At 37.2% G+C, this 15,217-nt stretch overlaps 1 protein-coding gene across 4 annotated transcripts in view; it reads left to right on the forward strand.

The window, feature by feature from the left end:
• Positions 1–13,557, forward strand: part of LOC106671918 (probable basic-leucine zipper transcription factor Q) — a 105,670-nt gene extending 92,113 nt beyond the window's left edge. For 3 of the 4 annotated variants that reach the window (XM_014402895.2, XM_014402894.2, XM_014402893.2), the window contains exons 2-6: positions 4,229–4,260; positions 10,051–10,229; positions 10,293–10,561; positions 10,618–10,768; positions 11,955–13,557. In XM_014402895.2, the coding sequence (XP_014258381.1) occupies positions 4,233–4,260; positions 10,051–10,229; positions 10,293–10,561; positions 10,618–10,768; positions 11,955–13,328 (2,001 nt within the window). In that variant the 5' untranslated portion in view covers positions 4,229–4,232 and the 3' untranslated portion in view covers positions 13,329–13,557. The remainder of the gene's footprint in view (positions 1–4,228; positions 4,261–10,050; positions 10,230–10,292; positions 10,562–10,617; positions 10,769–11,954) is intronic. The other variant, XM_014402896.2, reaches the window with a different exon arrangement.
• The last annotated feature ends 1,660 nt before the right edge of the window (positions 13,558–15,217 follow it).

Below are 15,217 nucleotides of genomic sequence, written 5' to 3' on the forward strand. Positions count from 1 at the left end.
AATAACTTATTTTATAAGCTTCCATTTTCTCCTCGTTTACCGTCCTCTGTACTATTAGCTAATAAAAGATAATTGTCTGAATTATTTTTCATAAATTTTGTTAATAGGGCCCTCATTATTTCATAGCAAATTATTTTCAGACTTTTCTTTAGAATTAATTCAGAAAAGATCAATAAGTGAGTACTTATTTTATAAGCCTCGAAAATCAATGTTTTGCGTATTTTCTACCTTTAGTATAGTCTTCTGTACTATTAGCTCATAAATGATAAATTTCTTAATAATTTTTAACAAATTTGCGAAATAGGATCCTCATTATTCATAAGCAAATTATTCCTTTTCCGTAAAATTAATTCACAAAAGATATCAATATGTGAGTAACTTATTTGATATAAGACTCCATTTTCTCCTATGTACTATTAGCTCATAAAATATAATTTATTTCTGAATTATTTTTCATAAATTTTGGGAATAGGGCCCTCATTATTTCATAGCAAATTATTTTCATGACATCATTAGAATTAATTCAGAAAAGATCAATAAGTGGGTAATTTATTTTATAAGAACTCATAAAATATGATAAAGTTCGGGTATTTCAAAAGTGAAAAAATTGGACAAACTGTCTTAATTTTTTTTCATGTATTTGAGGACTCTTATTACGTCATAGTTGTTTTATGCGACGCGTTGTTTCCCAAAAGGTGTTCATAAGTGGCTAACGTGTTTCATAAGCTTCCAAAATTAACACTGTTTTTTCACTATTGCTTAGAAAATTTGCATATTTTACAAGTAAGTTGACAGATTGACACAGTTTAACAGATTGCCTTAATCGTTTCATATATTTGAAAAAAAAGGGCCCTTCATTTATATTTTATTATTGTTCATAAGCAAATTATTTTGTTTCAATTTTTTCATATGCAAGTTATTTTATAAAACGTGTAAATAAGCGACTAACATAATTTATAAGCTTCGAAAATTCATACTATCTATTGTTTGGAATATTTCATAATACAAAAAGTGAAACTTCTTAATTATTTTTCAAAAATTTGGAGAATAGGACTCTCATTATTTCATAAGCAAATTATTTTCGTAACTTTTTTATGAACAATTCACAAAAGATCAATAAGTGGCTAACATTTTATAAACCTCCAAAATCAGTGTTGTGCGTATACCAACTCCTAGTACCATTAGCTCATAAAGTAGCAACTTTATTTTGAAAAATATCTACCTACCTTAAGTTAGTTATTAATATTTCGAAAATAACTATTTAAACTCCGGTAATGGCTTGGAAAATTTATTATTTCATAAGTAAAGTGCATAGGGCAAAATGTCTATTTTTTACATATAAGGGATATTTTTGGGTAAATAGAAAATTAAATTAAAAAATTTTATTTCACAAAGCAATTTTTTTATTAGGCCAAAGTCGTATTTCATAAGTAAACTGTCATCATTGACCAAATAGGTGATAGATGGATAACATAAATCGCTCCAGGAAGACTGAATTAAATTTTTTTTACAAAAATGGCTTGTGATGAGCGGCCGTCGTTTTCATAAGTCTCACGAATTTGCTTATTCTGCCCTTTTGTTCGTAAAAAAATTCGATTTTTTTCCAAATCATATAAAGCAAAAGTAAACAGTCTTACTTTTTAAACGGTAACACAACTTCATAGGTGAAACGATTTTGCAAAATGGAATTTTGGATGTACAACAGCCCGCTTATTAAGATGTTAAAATATTTTCATAAAATACGCCTTTTCTTATTTCATAAGCGATAATTTTGTTATATATGTACAATTACAGGTTAAAAGATGGAACGGGCGAAAGTTTATATTTTAATTTTAAAAAAGGCTTTTGCCTGTTCCTATACTTATAAGAATAGAAATATGTTTTGAGAACCATATTTCATAGAAATACGCAAATTTTTATAATAGAAAACCAGCTGGAAATTATTCACCAGCCTTATTTTATAAGTAAACAGTCGTACGTACTTGAATAAACACAAAATCGTTTGGAATGTGTCCCGCATTTCACAAGCCGCCAAATTCAAGCAGTGATCTGAGGAATATTTTCTGAGATCCGCCCGAAACCCCTTTTTATTTCATAAGCGAGCTTATAGTCCAAATGTTTTTGTATGAATCGGAGTCGTTATTCACAATTAATCTAAAATTAGTACACACATGTATGTATACCTCTCCCTGGTTGCATACTGTGTGTAGGGTTGTTGAAAAGTTTGACTATGTGTGGCCAGTCTTCGTAAGGGTCGAAAAGGCGGTCTTATGACTTTGGAACGCAGGCCGTTGTATTTCATTAGCGAACTGCTTTCCGAAATGTCTTTATTTCATAAGTTACAAAGCATTTCTCCAATCTTATGAGTAAAATTTTAATATCGTACCCCACGACTTTTTTCACCATTTCATAGTGCTTAATCCAAATATCAACCAATATGTCAGTGTTGAGAAAATATTTTTAAAAAAATGTCTTGTTTTATAAGTGAAACATTTTTTTCCGAGAGGTTTATTTCATTATTCGTCCAATCCTTAGTCATTCTATGGCAAATGGAATGGAATATCGACCCTAACCATAAGTTATTCTTGGATAAACAACAAAAAGCTTTCTTTTTTTAATTGAAACTAATTTTATAAGTTAGCATGCATCTTGAAGTTAGAAAACAATAAGGATAATAATTATTTCATAAGTAAATTATTTTTATGAGTCTTCCATACAATTTATTTATAAGAATATCAATACGTGCTAACGTATTTTATAAGCTTCCAAAATTCACTCTTTCTATATGCGGTCCTATTGCTTGGAAAATGTTGGTATTTCAAAGTAAAACATTTTTTGTTATTAAATAAGTTCGTCTTGGATAAATTTTTTTCGTACTATTACTTTCGAGAAAGTAGAAGAAATGCTTTCATAAGTGAACACTTTTGAGTTTGCTCTTTTTACGTACTTAATAAGTTCTTTAATCGTTTCTATTTCCGAGAACTCTCGAATATCAATCTTATTATTATTTTATAAGCGAATCCAATTTCTTTTCCAAGAAGTCTGTTTATATATTTCATATGCGAAAGATTTCCCGGAATCGCAACTCCCCCCCCCACTTTATTTCATAATTTATTTCTTCCAATCATTCCGTCACTCTGTGAAAAATCCGTCCAATTATTTTATTAGTTTATCGTGAGAAAACGAAAGAAGCTATTTCATAAGTGAAACACTTTTTCAAGATGTCTATTTGACGTATTTTATATAGGAAAGATATCTCGTAAATTGCATAACTTATTTCTTCCAATACTTTTTAATTGGCAAAAAGAAGTCTGGAATATATCAAAAATAATTCCATAAAAAACCGATAAATAATAAAACACCATATTCATTATCTTTTCTTGACTTTGATAAACAGAAAAAAAAGGTTTTACTTATTTTATAAGTGCAACACTTCGATATTTAATTTCTCGGACCGTAACTCCCCCTACGCTATTTCATCATTATGTTATTCGTTACAATCCTTTATTTTTTCTTTGACACGAAGAACTCTCAGTAATATCAAACATCTTATTTTATAAGTTTGTGTTGGGTAAACAACAAAAAACTTTTTCTTATTTCATAAGTGAAACGCTTTTCCGATATGTCTCTTATTCAATATGCGAAAGATCTCTCGAAAAAGCAAGCTCACCTCCTCACATTATTTCATAAGTAATTTGTTTCAATCCTTTTCATTGGTAAAATTATGAATTGTTTTCACCAAACTTCTTATTTCGTGTTTTACCTTGGTAACTGGAAACGCTTGTTCGTATTTTATAAGCCCATAGTGCCTAGGTGGTCGGAGTGACTGCTTGTGACGTATTTCATGAGTTTATTTTTCTTCAAAATGTTCAATTTTTCGTTATGCAAAATCACTTATTTCATAAGTAAAAGGCTTTTTCCAAGCATGTTGCGATGTTGCCTTCTTTCGTAAGTGTGTAGTTAATACGTACCTAATCCTATTGGTTTTGGCATGACATGCTTGTGTATATATTTTTTCTATTTCTTCTTCTCTTTTGGCCGGTGCCGTACCTATTACCAATTCATCGTGTCGCTCGTGACTGTGGAGACAATGGAGGATCCACCGGTGGATTGGGCAACGTCGGCCGGCCCTTTCACTTCGTGCCTCTTCTCTTTATAATATCCATCCTTTTATCTATATTTGAAAGAAGAGGAAAAACTGACTGGGCTTCTTTTTTTTCTGTTTCAGAAAGATGAACTTCGTTCTGCGGATAACGCTGGGTAAGTTCCTTCAAAAATATTCGACAAAGTAAACGGCATTGGGAAGGTTTCTTCACGGTTCCATATAATTTTTATAATAGCATTTGTGAAAAAAAAAGGGACAGAACCATCATTTAACTAATATTCCCTCAAAGTCTAATTTCTAAAATAACACAGTTCATATGTGTTGTCAGGCAATTCCACGGTTATAACATTTTTTCGGGCGTCGGTGGCCGCAAGGTTTAGTCGTTGACACGGCGCTCATCACTGTAAGGTGAAGGTCCCGGGTTCGAATCCAGCGGCCCTGCATTCGAACCCGGCATACTTACAAATGGGCTTTTTTTCAAAAACACCGGCACCCTGAGGGTTTATATGACCTCTGCCGTTGCGAACCCTCGTAAAAAAAATAAAACATTTTTCCGGCGGCTTTACAAATCTTATGTTAATGTTAGTAATTAGTCAATGTTAGTATCTTTAGTGCTAAATATCCATCTGGATCCGTAAATAATTCAGCTTACATGTGTCTTGGCAGGTTATTTCACTGTTATAGTTTTCCTGAGGGGTTTTTTAAGCACTAGATAGAAAACTATAACGCGTCGATGGTTTCTTCATTGCTATAACAAAGTGTACGTAAGTTTTTATTTGGAAACTTGGGACTTTGGTTGTCTTACTTTTATAATTTGCCGATTATTCTGTAATACTATTTGAAGGGAGGTTTCATCATTGTTGTAGTTCTAACCAAACAACCTTAAATAGTACTGTTTACTTTTGTCGGTGATTATTTCACTATATGATACTGTTTAACGTGGAGGTTTCATCATTGTACTTGTTTCTTGGCAGGTTATCTTTGTGTTTATATTCGGGTGAAGGGTGTAATCCCCTCTTTTCGAAGGTTTCTTCACTGGGTCTAGGTTACATCACTGCTATAACCATTTAGATGGTTATAACAATTTTCATAACTGAATTTCCAGTTTTACATTTGTTTATTTACGGAGGTTATATCGTTGTTATACGCATCAGATTTTTTTTACCGATAAATTTACCCTCTCTTACACGTTCTGAAATTTGTGAACTTTATCCTGTTTACAATTGTCTGTGTATATTAAAATTGTATTTAATACAAGGGAGGTTATGAAGGTTGTAATGTTTCCAAAATTATATGGAGTTGTTTGCTTTATTTTATAACAGTATAATTATGTCAATTGGTAAGTTTGCAGTAATTTTATACCCGTTTGAAATGGCAGCTCTTCCAAGCCAGGGAGGTTGTTGATTTAAAGGTAAAAAGGTGGGGGACCGCGGTAGCCGAGTGGTTAGCATGAGAGACTCTCACGCCGCGGTCGTGGGTTCGATTCCCACCGTCGCCTCTGGCCCTTTTTTCCCGATAACCCCCAATTTGAACACACAAAGAATTCGTACCATGGCTAATATGCAAGATCATAAGGCCAATAAAAAAAAAAAAAAAAAGTAAAAAGGTTAAAGATAACCTTTAAGGTAAGGTTTGGTTGTTATAACATACATATTCAATCGCAGGTTCAATTAAATAATTCGCTGATAGTCCAATTAGTCTGGGAGATTGTAATAGATGTATTTTCGGAGCTTTTTTTGAAAGGTTGACTTACTGGTATAAAAAGTACGTAGTATTGTCAAAATTTATTGGTCACGCACAATCAAGTTGTAGCCTGAAAAGAAGACCTGCTTGGGAGGTTATCGTTTGGCAGGTTATATTTTTACGTTTAAAGTATCTAGCTTTGCTTCCTTATAACAGTATTTCGATTATGATCCTCACAATACTTTACTGCTTTGGAGTTTTAGTGGCACACCCGAGCCTGGGAGGTTGTAGATTGAAAGGTAGTCATCTACGTCAAAATACATATTGCAGTTTATGTCTCTGTTACAAGCCCTTGATTAAGCTCAGCTTTTATCCAATATGATAGGAGAGCAATATATTTAACAGGACAGTGATTTAAATTAAATAATTCATCTGATAATACATCTAACAATTTGGGAGGTTATCGGTTGAAACAACACATGTACGCGTAAGTATATGGGAAGGTTAACTTACTGTGATAACAGTATAGCGATTAGTAACCTCGCAGTAAGTTTAACCATTTGATTTGTTAAGAGTTCAGATATTGGAAGGGGTAATTGATTAATAAGTTTATATTTTAAACAATGCCGATTTTGATTTTATTATTAGAAAAGCGCCGATCGATAACTTCCAGATAATATTGGGAGGTTATGACATGAAACGATATATTACACTGAAAGGTTGGTTCACTACAATAGCCATAGATATCTTAACACGTTGCCCCGCATAATTTTGATTAAATAAGTCAAATATATCTCAGAAAGTTGAGAGAAAAGGTTAGCTTACTGTTTGTAACCTCGCGGTACTTTACATTTTGAAATTTCAATATCTCAGATTATATATTAATCTCTTAAATCAATCCGTCGATTGTCATTTTTTCCCTTTGGAACTGACCGAATAAAAACGGGAGGTTATAGCATTGAAAGGTTATTAACGTCAGTCAGTTGTATTTTAGGTTTGCTTACTGTTCTGTCTGTTCGTAACCTGGCAATACTTTACTTTTTTCCAGCACTTCGACCTGGCAAGAAGGTCGTGTTTTATATAAAAACTTACTTATCTTTTTCTGAAGGTTATTAAATTTAACCGAAATGTCGTTACGAATCTTTGGGAGGGGAATACTATTTATTATACATATATGGTTTAGGAGGTTCTGTTCTAGCCTTCCGTCGTTAAAAGAAAATTTCTTGCGGGTTCGAAAGGTTTAAGTTTTATCTTATTGAGGTTATATCATTGTTATAAGTAAAAGTGTTCTATCGCTCCAACCCGCTCAATATAATCTTTCATCCAGTTCCTGAACTTTGTAGGGATTGTACTAGCCAGGATTTGTACATAGTAATTTTGTTACACCATTCGATAAAACTGGTGAGGTTATGCCAGAAATTGCATTTTCGCCCAATATAAAAGTTGTGTTTTCATGAAGTTTAAAAATGAATGTTTCTATGCACATATGGCTTAAGAGGTTATGCGGCTGTTATAATTTAAATCATTAAAAGACAATCTCTAACGGAATCGGAAGTAGGATATAACATATTCCATACCGAACTTCGACCTGGCACCTAATGCTTGAATCTTAACTGAGGTTACATTATTGTTATAAACAAAAGGTTTTGAACGCTCCAACGCGCAAAATTTAATATTTCATCTAGTTCCTAGATTTTCCTAGCCAGAATTTATAACCCTAATCTTTGATGTCTGCCGATATTACATTATTTTACGTGATGTTTATTGGTAGGTTATTCTTGTAAATCTTCATCTATATCGGTGTTTACCTGGTCAATTTAGTGATGTTGCACTAAAAAAAGGTTATATCATTGTAATAATTTTGTTCTTTAGCAGTTAGTGACTTTTTCTTTTTCCTTCCTGTGATGTGAATATTGAACCTCGGGTGACCCCCGGCCGATTGCGGAAGCGGTCCCACTCGTGTTCTTCCCATGGCTCGATCCGTCTCGTCCGACCTTTCGCCCTGGAAAGAAGGGTCTCCACTCTCACTTTTTACAGTTCGTCTTCGGCCCCGGAGGCTCGAACGGCAGTCCTTGACCTTCTCCCCTATTTTCACTTTCATCCTTCCGGTGGCGTAACCGGCCCCCGCTCCAGATCCTGTGGAGCCTGGAACCCGACGTGGGTCCCATGGGATGTTACCAGGCGAAATACGAGCAGGATTTCATATATAAGGTATAATAGTCCTGTGGCTGATTGAGAAGGTCGATTGCCTCTATACAGAATGAGAGCGATTCACTCCTACTCTTCCGCGTCTCGGACTTTCCGACACTCCAAAGAAGAGCGTCTTTTAGTCCCGGACGTCAGAGCTGAAGAAGCTTTCTTTCTGGTAGACGAACCTAAGAGGTCTAGAAGTCTCTGTACTAGAAGTGCGGGTACGTGTTGCAGGCATTCTAAAAGATCGATGGCGACGAAATTGATTCCCACCCTGGGAACCGTGCCGGTTGGCCAATCGTGTGAACGGTCTTGAGAATTTGTTAATTCTCGTCCCTTCCTGACGTGTGGCGTATTCACCTTGGTTTAACACATTATACATGGGAATCGTTCTTGGGATTACCGCATCCACGTATGATGTGTGATCGAAAATATAACAAGAATACAGTTTTGGGAATGTTATAACAAGAATTTTCCCTATGCCTATAACACTTACTATTAATTTGCATATAAGCGTGAGAGGATATAATAACCTTATACCCGATGATAGTGGAAAGTTAACTCTATTGTTAAAATTTCATACCCCTTAGTGAGATCTGAACTTGAATAGTATCGGAAGGTTAACACATTGTTACAACCTGGATGGTTAAATAACAACTATATATCTTCCGTAAGATTAAATTAGAAGCTACTTACTTCATATACCTCTTAGAGGGTTTTTTTATTGAACTTGTATAGCCAGTATAATGTGAGGTTACATTCATTGTTATGAAATAGAAGGTTCTTTAGCAACTATATATCCTGGAATATTGGAAGGTTAATTCTTTGTTGTAAATTTCTTCCCCTTAGAGAGGGTTATTAAATTTGCATCCCCCAACATATATTGAAGGTTAAATTTTTGTTATAATCTCGGAGGGTGTTATTGAACTTGTAGCCAGTATAATGTAAGGTTAACACATTGTTACGAAATAGAAGGTTATTTAGCAACTATATATCCTGGGATATTGGAAGATATAATAAGCCTGTGGCTGATTCAGAAGGTCGATTACCTCTGTACAGAATGAGAGCGATTCGCTCCGACTCTTCCACGTCTCGGACTATAAAACGTATCTAAATATATATATATATAAAACCTTGCATCGCTTGCTTGCCCTGGAAGGTTAATTCATTATTGTAAATTCATGTCTCTTAGAGGGTTATTGGACTTCGATACCCAATATAATGGAAGGTAAACACATTTAGGTGTTAAATAGCACTTCATGCCCTAGAAGTAGGGAAGGTTAATTCCTTGTTATATATTAGTGTCATTGGAAGGTTAAATCTCGAGACTCATAGATGATTCGATTGTGATTTCGCACTTTTTGTCCAAACATATCTCATTGTTATAAACTCGTGCTAGGTATCGATTTTGCATTTAGAAGGTTAACACCAAAAGTTTATAACCTTTATCAACCTGGAAGGTTTTTATCACTTGCACATATGTCGGTGGAGGTATTGGAATGCTAAAATTTATCCCATTTACAGTGTGTTATTGAATTTGCATCCCCAATTTTATTGGAAGATGTTGTAGCCTAATACGTTATATAGCATTTGCCAGTTCTAGGATATAGAATGGTTAACTCATTTTTATAAATTCCTGCCACTGAAATGATTTTATTGAAATCTTATATTGGAAGGTTAATACATTGTTATAATCTCGAGCCACATGGTCGTTTATGTTCGATGATTTCGAATTTTCTGTCCAAACATATTGAGAGGTTAGCCCACTGTTAGAGCCTGGAGTTGATAGTACACTTGCTTGTCCTTACGCATTCGGAGGCTAACACATTGTTATATCCTATATCATCCAATGGTGCTATCGTTTATGTCGGATGGTGGTGTAGAAATGTCTGTCCAACATTGAGAGGTTAAAACAATGTAGGATGGGGCCACCTGAGAGGTTATACAATACTTGCTTATCTTAGAATATCGGGAGGTTACGTCGTTAGGTTTGGTGTTAACTTACTGTTATAACCTTCCGCAAAATTACACTGGGTAGTTTAATATAATGACTAATTTGACCCATTTTCCAGGGCTCTCCGTGCTATGGATATCCGAAGCCATAGGGCAGAGGAGGCCGCCGAATTACAGCCAGGACCAGATGCCAGTGACTTCGTTCAGTTGCAGGGACAAAATACTCGGCGGTTATTACGCCGATCCCGAGACCGACTGCCAGATGTTCCACGTCTGTGTCAAAGTGCCCGGCCTCGGGGTAAGCGGTGTTATAAAGCCGTGCCAAAAGTGCCAGTACTCGACACATTATTACTTTTTCCAGGTCCAGGACTACAAGTTCCTCTGTCCGAACGACACGTCATTCGATCAGGAGAACCAGATATGCGACGACTGGTACAACATCGACTGCGAGGCGGCGACCCTCTTCTACTCGGACAATTTCGACCTTTACAGGATAGGAAGCGAGTCGTCGAGGGTGAAGGAAGTCCCTCGCCTCCCCAACAATAACATCAACAACGCCGTCTCGGACCGTGACGACGACTACTTGCAGAGGAACGACCGCGGTGAGAACGTCGGTTCCGATCTTCTCAGGTACTGACATGTCGTCGATACATCGAGTCATTCCGCTTAACCCCTGTTCTTTACAGAGGGAGCCACTCCGGCAACTTCTTTTCGAACAAAAACAGAGGCAAAGAAGATGAAGACTTCGAAGAGTCGAAAAAGAAGAAACCTGCCAACGGCAAGTCGAACGTGAGGAAGCTTCTCACCGGGAAACGTCCCATTCCCAGCACGACACAGGTAAAACAAAACAGCTTTGATTTTCTTCTCGAACTTGTTCTCATACGGGAAGGTTAACTCAGCCTCGAAAGACTCCTGGAATGTGTCTTCGAACTTATTTGTTCAATCATACAGGGAGGTTGATTCATTATTATATTCTGGAATGACTCATGGAAGGTCTCCTCGAATTTATTTTTTCAATCATATTCATATTCTCATTTGCATATATGAATAGAATAGCACAAGTTAACTTCAAGAATTGAATATGGTCCTTGTAAGTATTAGAAGGCACATGCTATTCTGGCTATAACAATAATACGAACGAGGTTTACTCATTGTTATAAAGAAGCACCGCTTATGTATGTTTGTCTAGTTGGAAATGTTATCAAACTGATATATTCAATTGTAATTTGAGGTTACCACGTTGCTACAAATTAGTTCCAATTGATGGGGATTTACTTGTAAATAGTGGAAGGTCAATCATCTTAGGTTATTATGGAACCTATGTCCAATATATGATGAAACACTAACATATTGTTATTAAATCGTACCATATTAAAGTAAGCTTCCGTATACAGCGTATTGGAAGGTTAAATCATGGATATAACTATTCTCTTTTGTTAGCGTGTAAAGTAAGTTTCCTGCGTACATGTCGAAGGGAATAAACTCGGAGGTTTTTCCAAATCGCATGCTAGGAGGTAACTCAACCAAAAATTATGGATGAAGAGTCATTTGTTTTCGTTAGTGTAAGGGTGCTGATGTTGTGCTATAACTTTACTTGTGGTGGGGGGAGGTTATTACTATGTTGTTACCTCCTCCTCTCTAACTTAAACAGATCGTAACGTAAAAACTGGAGGAGTGCTTTCGATCTAAAAATAAGGCTACCGAATTATTAAGAAGACGTAACCTCTCTTCTAGTACTGGAAAAAAACTATGAAAGTGTCTTTCTTATTAGAAAGGAATTGTTGATGTTGTGCTTAAATTTTTCCTTATCATCATACCTTTCATGTTGCAAAATAAAAACTGTCCTTCCCTCCCAATCTTGATCCCTTACCTTTTCCATAGTTCTTTGGAGGTCAACGCATTGTTATAATCTTGTGTTACTTGAACGTTTTGAAGTTATCTGTCACAGCATCCTACCTTTTTGAGAATTGATGCAAAGTTAAATGATTGTTATAATCTAGTAATGTTGACTTATTTGCCCAAGGCCACATACCATGCGACGAGCCAGCCCAGGACGTACCTCGCCGGTAGGAACCGGGTCACGTCCAATTTCAACAAAGTACCGACGGAAGCTCCTTTGAGGCAGACGGAGGTGTACAACCAGAACCAAAGGCAGAACTACAATCAGAGGAACTACAATCCGACTACCCAGAACCCTCAACAGCAGCAGTACTACAACCCGACCACCCAGAAGCCTCAGCAGCAGCAGTACTACAACCCGACCACCCAGAAGCCTCAGCAGCAGCAGTACTACAACCCGACCACCCAGAAGCCTCAACAGCAGCAGTACTACAACCCGACCACCCAGAAGCCTCAGCAGCAGCAGTACTACAACCCGACCACCCAGAAGCCTCAACAGCAGCAGTACTACAACCCGACTACTCAGAAGCCTCAGCAACAGTACTACAACCCGACTACTCAGAAGCCTCAGCAGTACTACAACCCGACGACCCAGAAGTCTCAGCAGCAGCAGTTTTACAACCCGACCCAGCCCCCGAAGACCAACTATTACGAAAATACCCAGAACTACAACGCCCAGGCGACCAACTTCAACTACAGCCCTACGACTCAGAAGCAGCAGAACTTCCAGACGACGAGACAGCAACCGCCGACTACGGCGAAACCTTACAGCCAGCAGCAGTTCTACAACCCGACGACCCAGAAGCAGCAACAGTTCTACAACCCGACGACCCAGAAGCAGCAACAGTTCTACAACCCGACTACCCAGAAGCCTCAGCAGTTCTACAACCCAACTACACAGTCCACCGAAGCCCAGTCCGTTGACACCAACTACGAGACTCAGAAGCTGTTCAGGCTCAACACCCAAGGGTTCAACAACGCGAACCAGTATGACGAGCCGAGCAACGGCGAGTTCCTCAAGACGGCCCCGAGCCAGAACCTCGGCGCTAGCAATTTCAACAGGGTCCAGAACAGTTATAAGACGTTCAACGCGTCCGTCTCCTCGAGCTACAACTTCATAAGCCCGTCTACGACCCAGAAGACGACCCCCAAGCCACAGACGACGCAGAACTACAACCCAACGACTCAGAGGCAGCAAACGCAGAAGCAGACGACGCAGAAAGCCTTCCAGCAGCAGTTCTTCAACCCGACGACTGCCAGGCCTCAGCAGAACTTCTTCATACCCAACTCGACTCCCGCGAAGGGTAGGGGTTCAGCGGCGCACCAGACCGACGCGACCGAGAAGCCCAGACCTTTCACAACCCTTAGCCCAGTCCCTGCGAAAGAGGCCAAAGAAAAAGAACAGTACGACTACGCCTACTACGACGACGCAGCACACCCAGAGTACGAGAACATAGACGCACTCGACTTCGCGAGAACGAAATCAAAAAAACAATAACCAAGTCCAACCATAAGAAGGTTTCAATTTTATAAAAAAAAAACCTTGTATATAACCAACCTATACAACTGTATAAATAACGGGTGAAAAGAGAAATCGTGTAAATTGAACGTTTTTGTATAAATATGCCAAACCCCAAGAGCCTAGGTTAGGGTGACATAAGAGAAAAACCCCGCAAAGAAATTATTTTGTACTTTTATTTTACTAATTATAACGTTTTTGTTATAAACCTCCCAGTTTTATTCGAACCTTCCGACCCATCTTTGAAAACCTGTGGCGCGCGGTTGTGATTGGTCTGACGCACCATGTGGCCGTCACAGTCGTCCGCCTTTAATAGCAGTGCTCTCCCGGGTCTCAAAAGCCCTCCCAAAACTTACATCCCTATAAAACAACCTATTTCAAAAACATCACCACAAAAGCTCCGTTTTGGACGTGCTTCTCCATTTGCCCATTTAAGTTTGTCAACAAAAGTGCAGTTGGGAGGTTTGATTATTTGAACCTCCCCTAGTTTCAAAATATCAATTTATTACCCACTGAACACGGTCAAAAGACATAAAATTGTCTTCGGGAGGGGGTCAGGTTATATCTTTACAAAGTTGTAACCTCGTCCCCTCTAACTTAAAAAAAAATTAAAAAAAAAAATAGTGACGAAAAAATGGAGAAGTATTTTCGATCAATTAAAAAAACAGGCTCTTGATCTGGTGACATAAATTGATGTCAGGTTAGAACACAGCATAGTCATAACTACTACTAGCACTGAACAAAATAATGACTGTGGTCATTATAAGTCATCTGCCTCCTTGATGGAAAGGTATTGGTGTTGTGCTATAACTTTACGGGGATGTCAGGTTATATTATTACAATGTTATAACCTCCCCTTCTCTAACTGAATCAAGTTCAGTACTACCAAAAATTATTGAAGAATCATCTGTTTTCCTTAGTGGAAAGGTGCTGATGTTGTGCTATAACTTTACTTGTGGTGGGGGGGAGGTTATTACAATGTTGTTACCTCCTCCTCTCTAACTTAAACAAATCGTGACTTAAAAACTGGAGGAGTGCTGTCGATCAATTAAAAATAAGGCTCCCGAATTATTGAGATCCAGTGTTTGGATAAAATAAATCATAGATGTAACCTCTCTTCTAGCACTGAAAAAAAAATTATGAAAGTGTATTCATGCTGTGTCAAACTTTTCCTTATCCTTATCATTATACCTTTCATGTAGCAAAATAAAAACTATCCTCCCTTTCAATCTTGATCTCTTACCCTTTTCATAGTTCTTTGGAAGTTAACGCATTGTTATAACCTGCCGCTCTTAGACTGATTCCAACAATGTTAATCTTACTCCGGTTCTTCCTACAGTTGGACCGTACATGCCAAATAAGATCAATTCGTGGAAGGTTATAACACTGTTTCAGCCTGAGGTGCTTTTCCTCTCCTGTTTTTATCATGTGCTTTCATCTTGCAAAATGTTTTCTTCGTTTGATTTTTTCGCTGTGAGGTTAACACATTGATATAACCTACAGCGTTTTACTGTTTCTTCATACTACAGATATAAAAGGTTCGGTCTAAGAATACCTAAACCCTTGAAGGTTATGATAATACATATCTCTCTCCCAACTTACTGAATATAAAACTTGTATTCCCCTCCAAATCTTGATCTTTTTTATAGTTCTATGGAGGATAACACGTTGTTATAACTTACCGCCCTTCGACTGTTTCTAACGATCTCGCACGTGTCCATGATCTTACTGTTTGGACCTTTAGTACCGAGGGTTGTGAATTTATTTAGTCGACGATTGCTTGGAAGATTATAACACTGTTTTAGCCTGATTTTTCCTGTGGTGTTTCTCTTTTTACTATAGCTTTCATGCTGGAAAGTTTGTTTTCT

Source organism: Cimex lectularius, unplaced genomic scaffold (genome assembly GCF_000648675.2).
Source record: "Cimex lectularius strain Harlan isolate CLEC.00 unplaced genomic scaffold, Clec_2.1 scaffold14, whole genome shotgun sequence".
NCBI lineage: Eukaryota > Metazoa > Arthropoda > Insecta > Hemiptera > Cimicidae > Cimex > Cimex lectularius.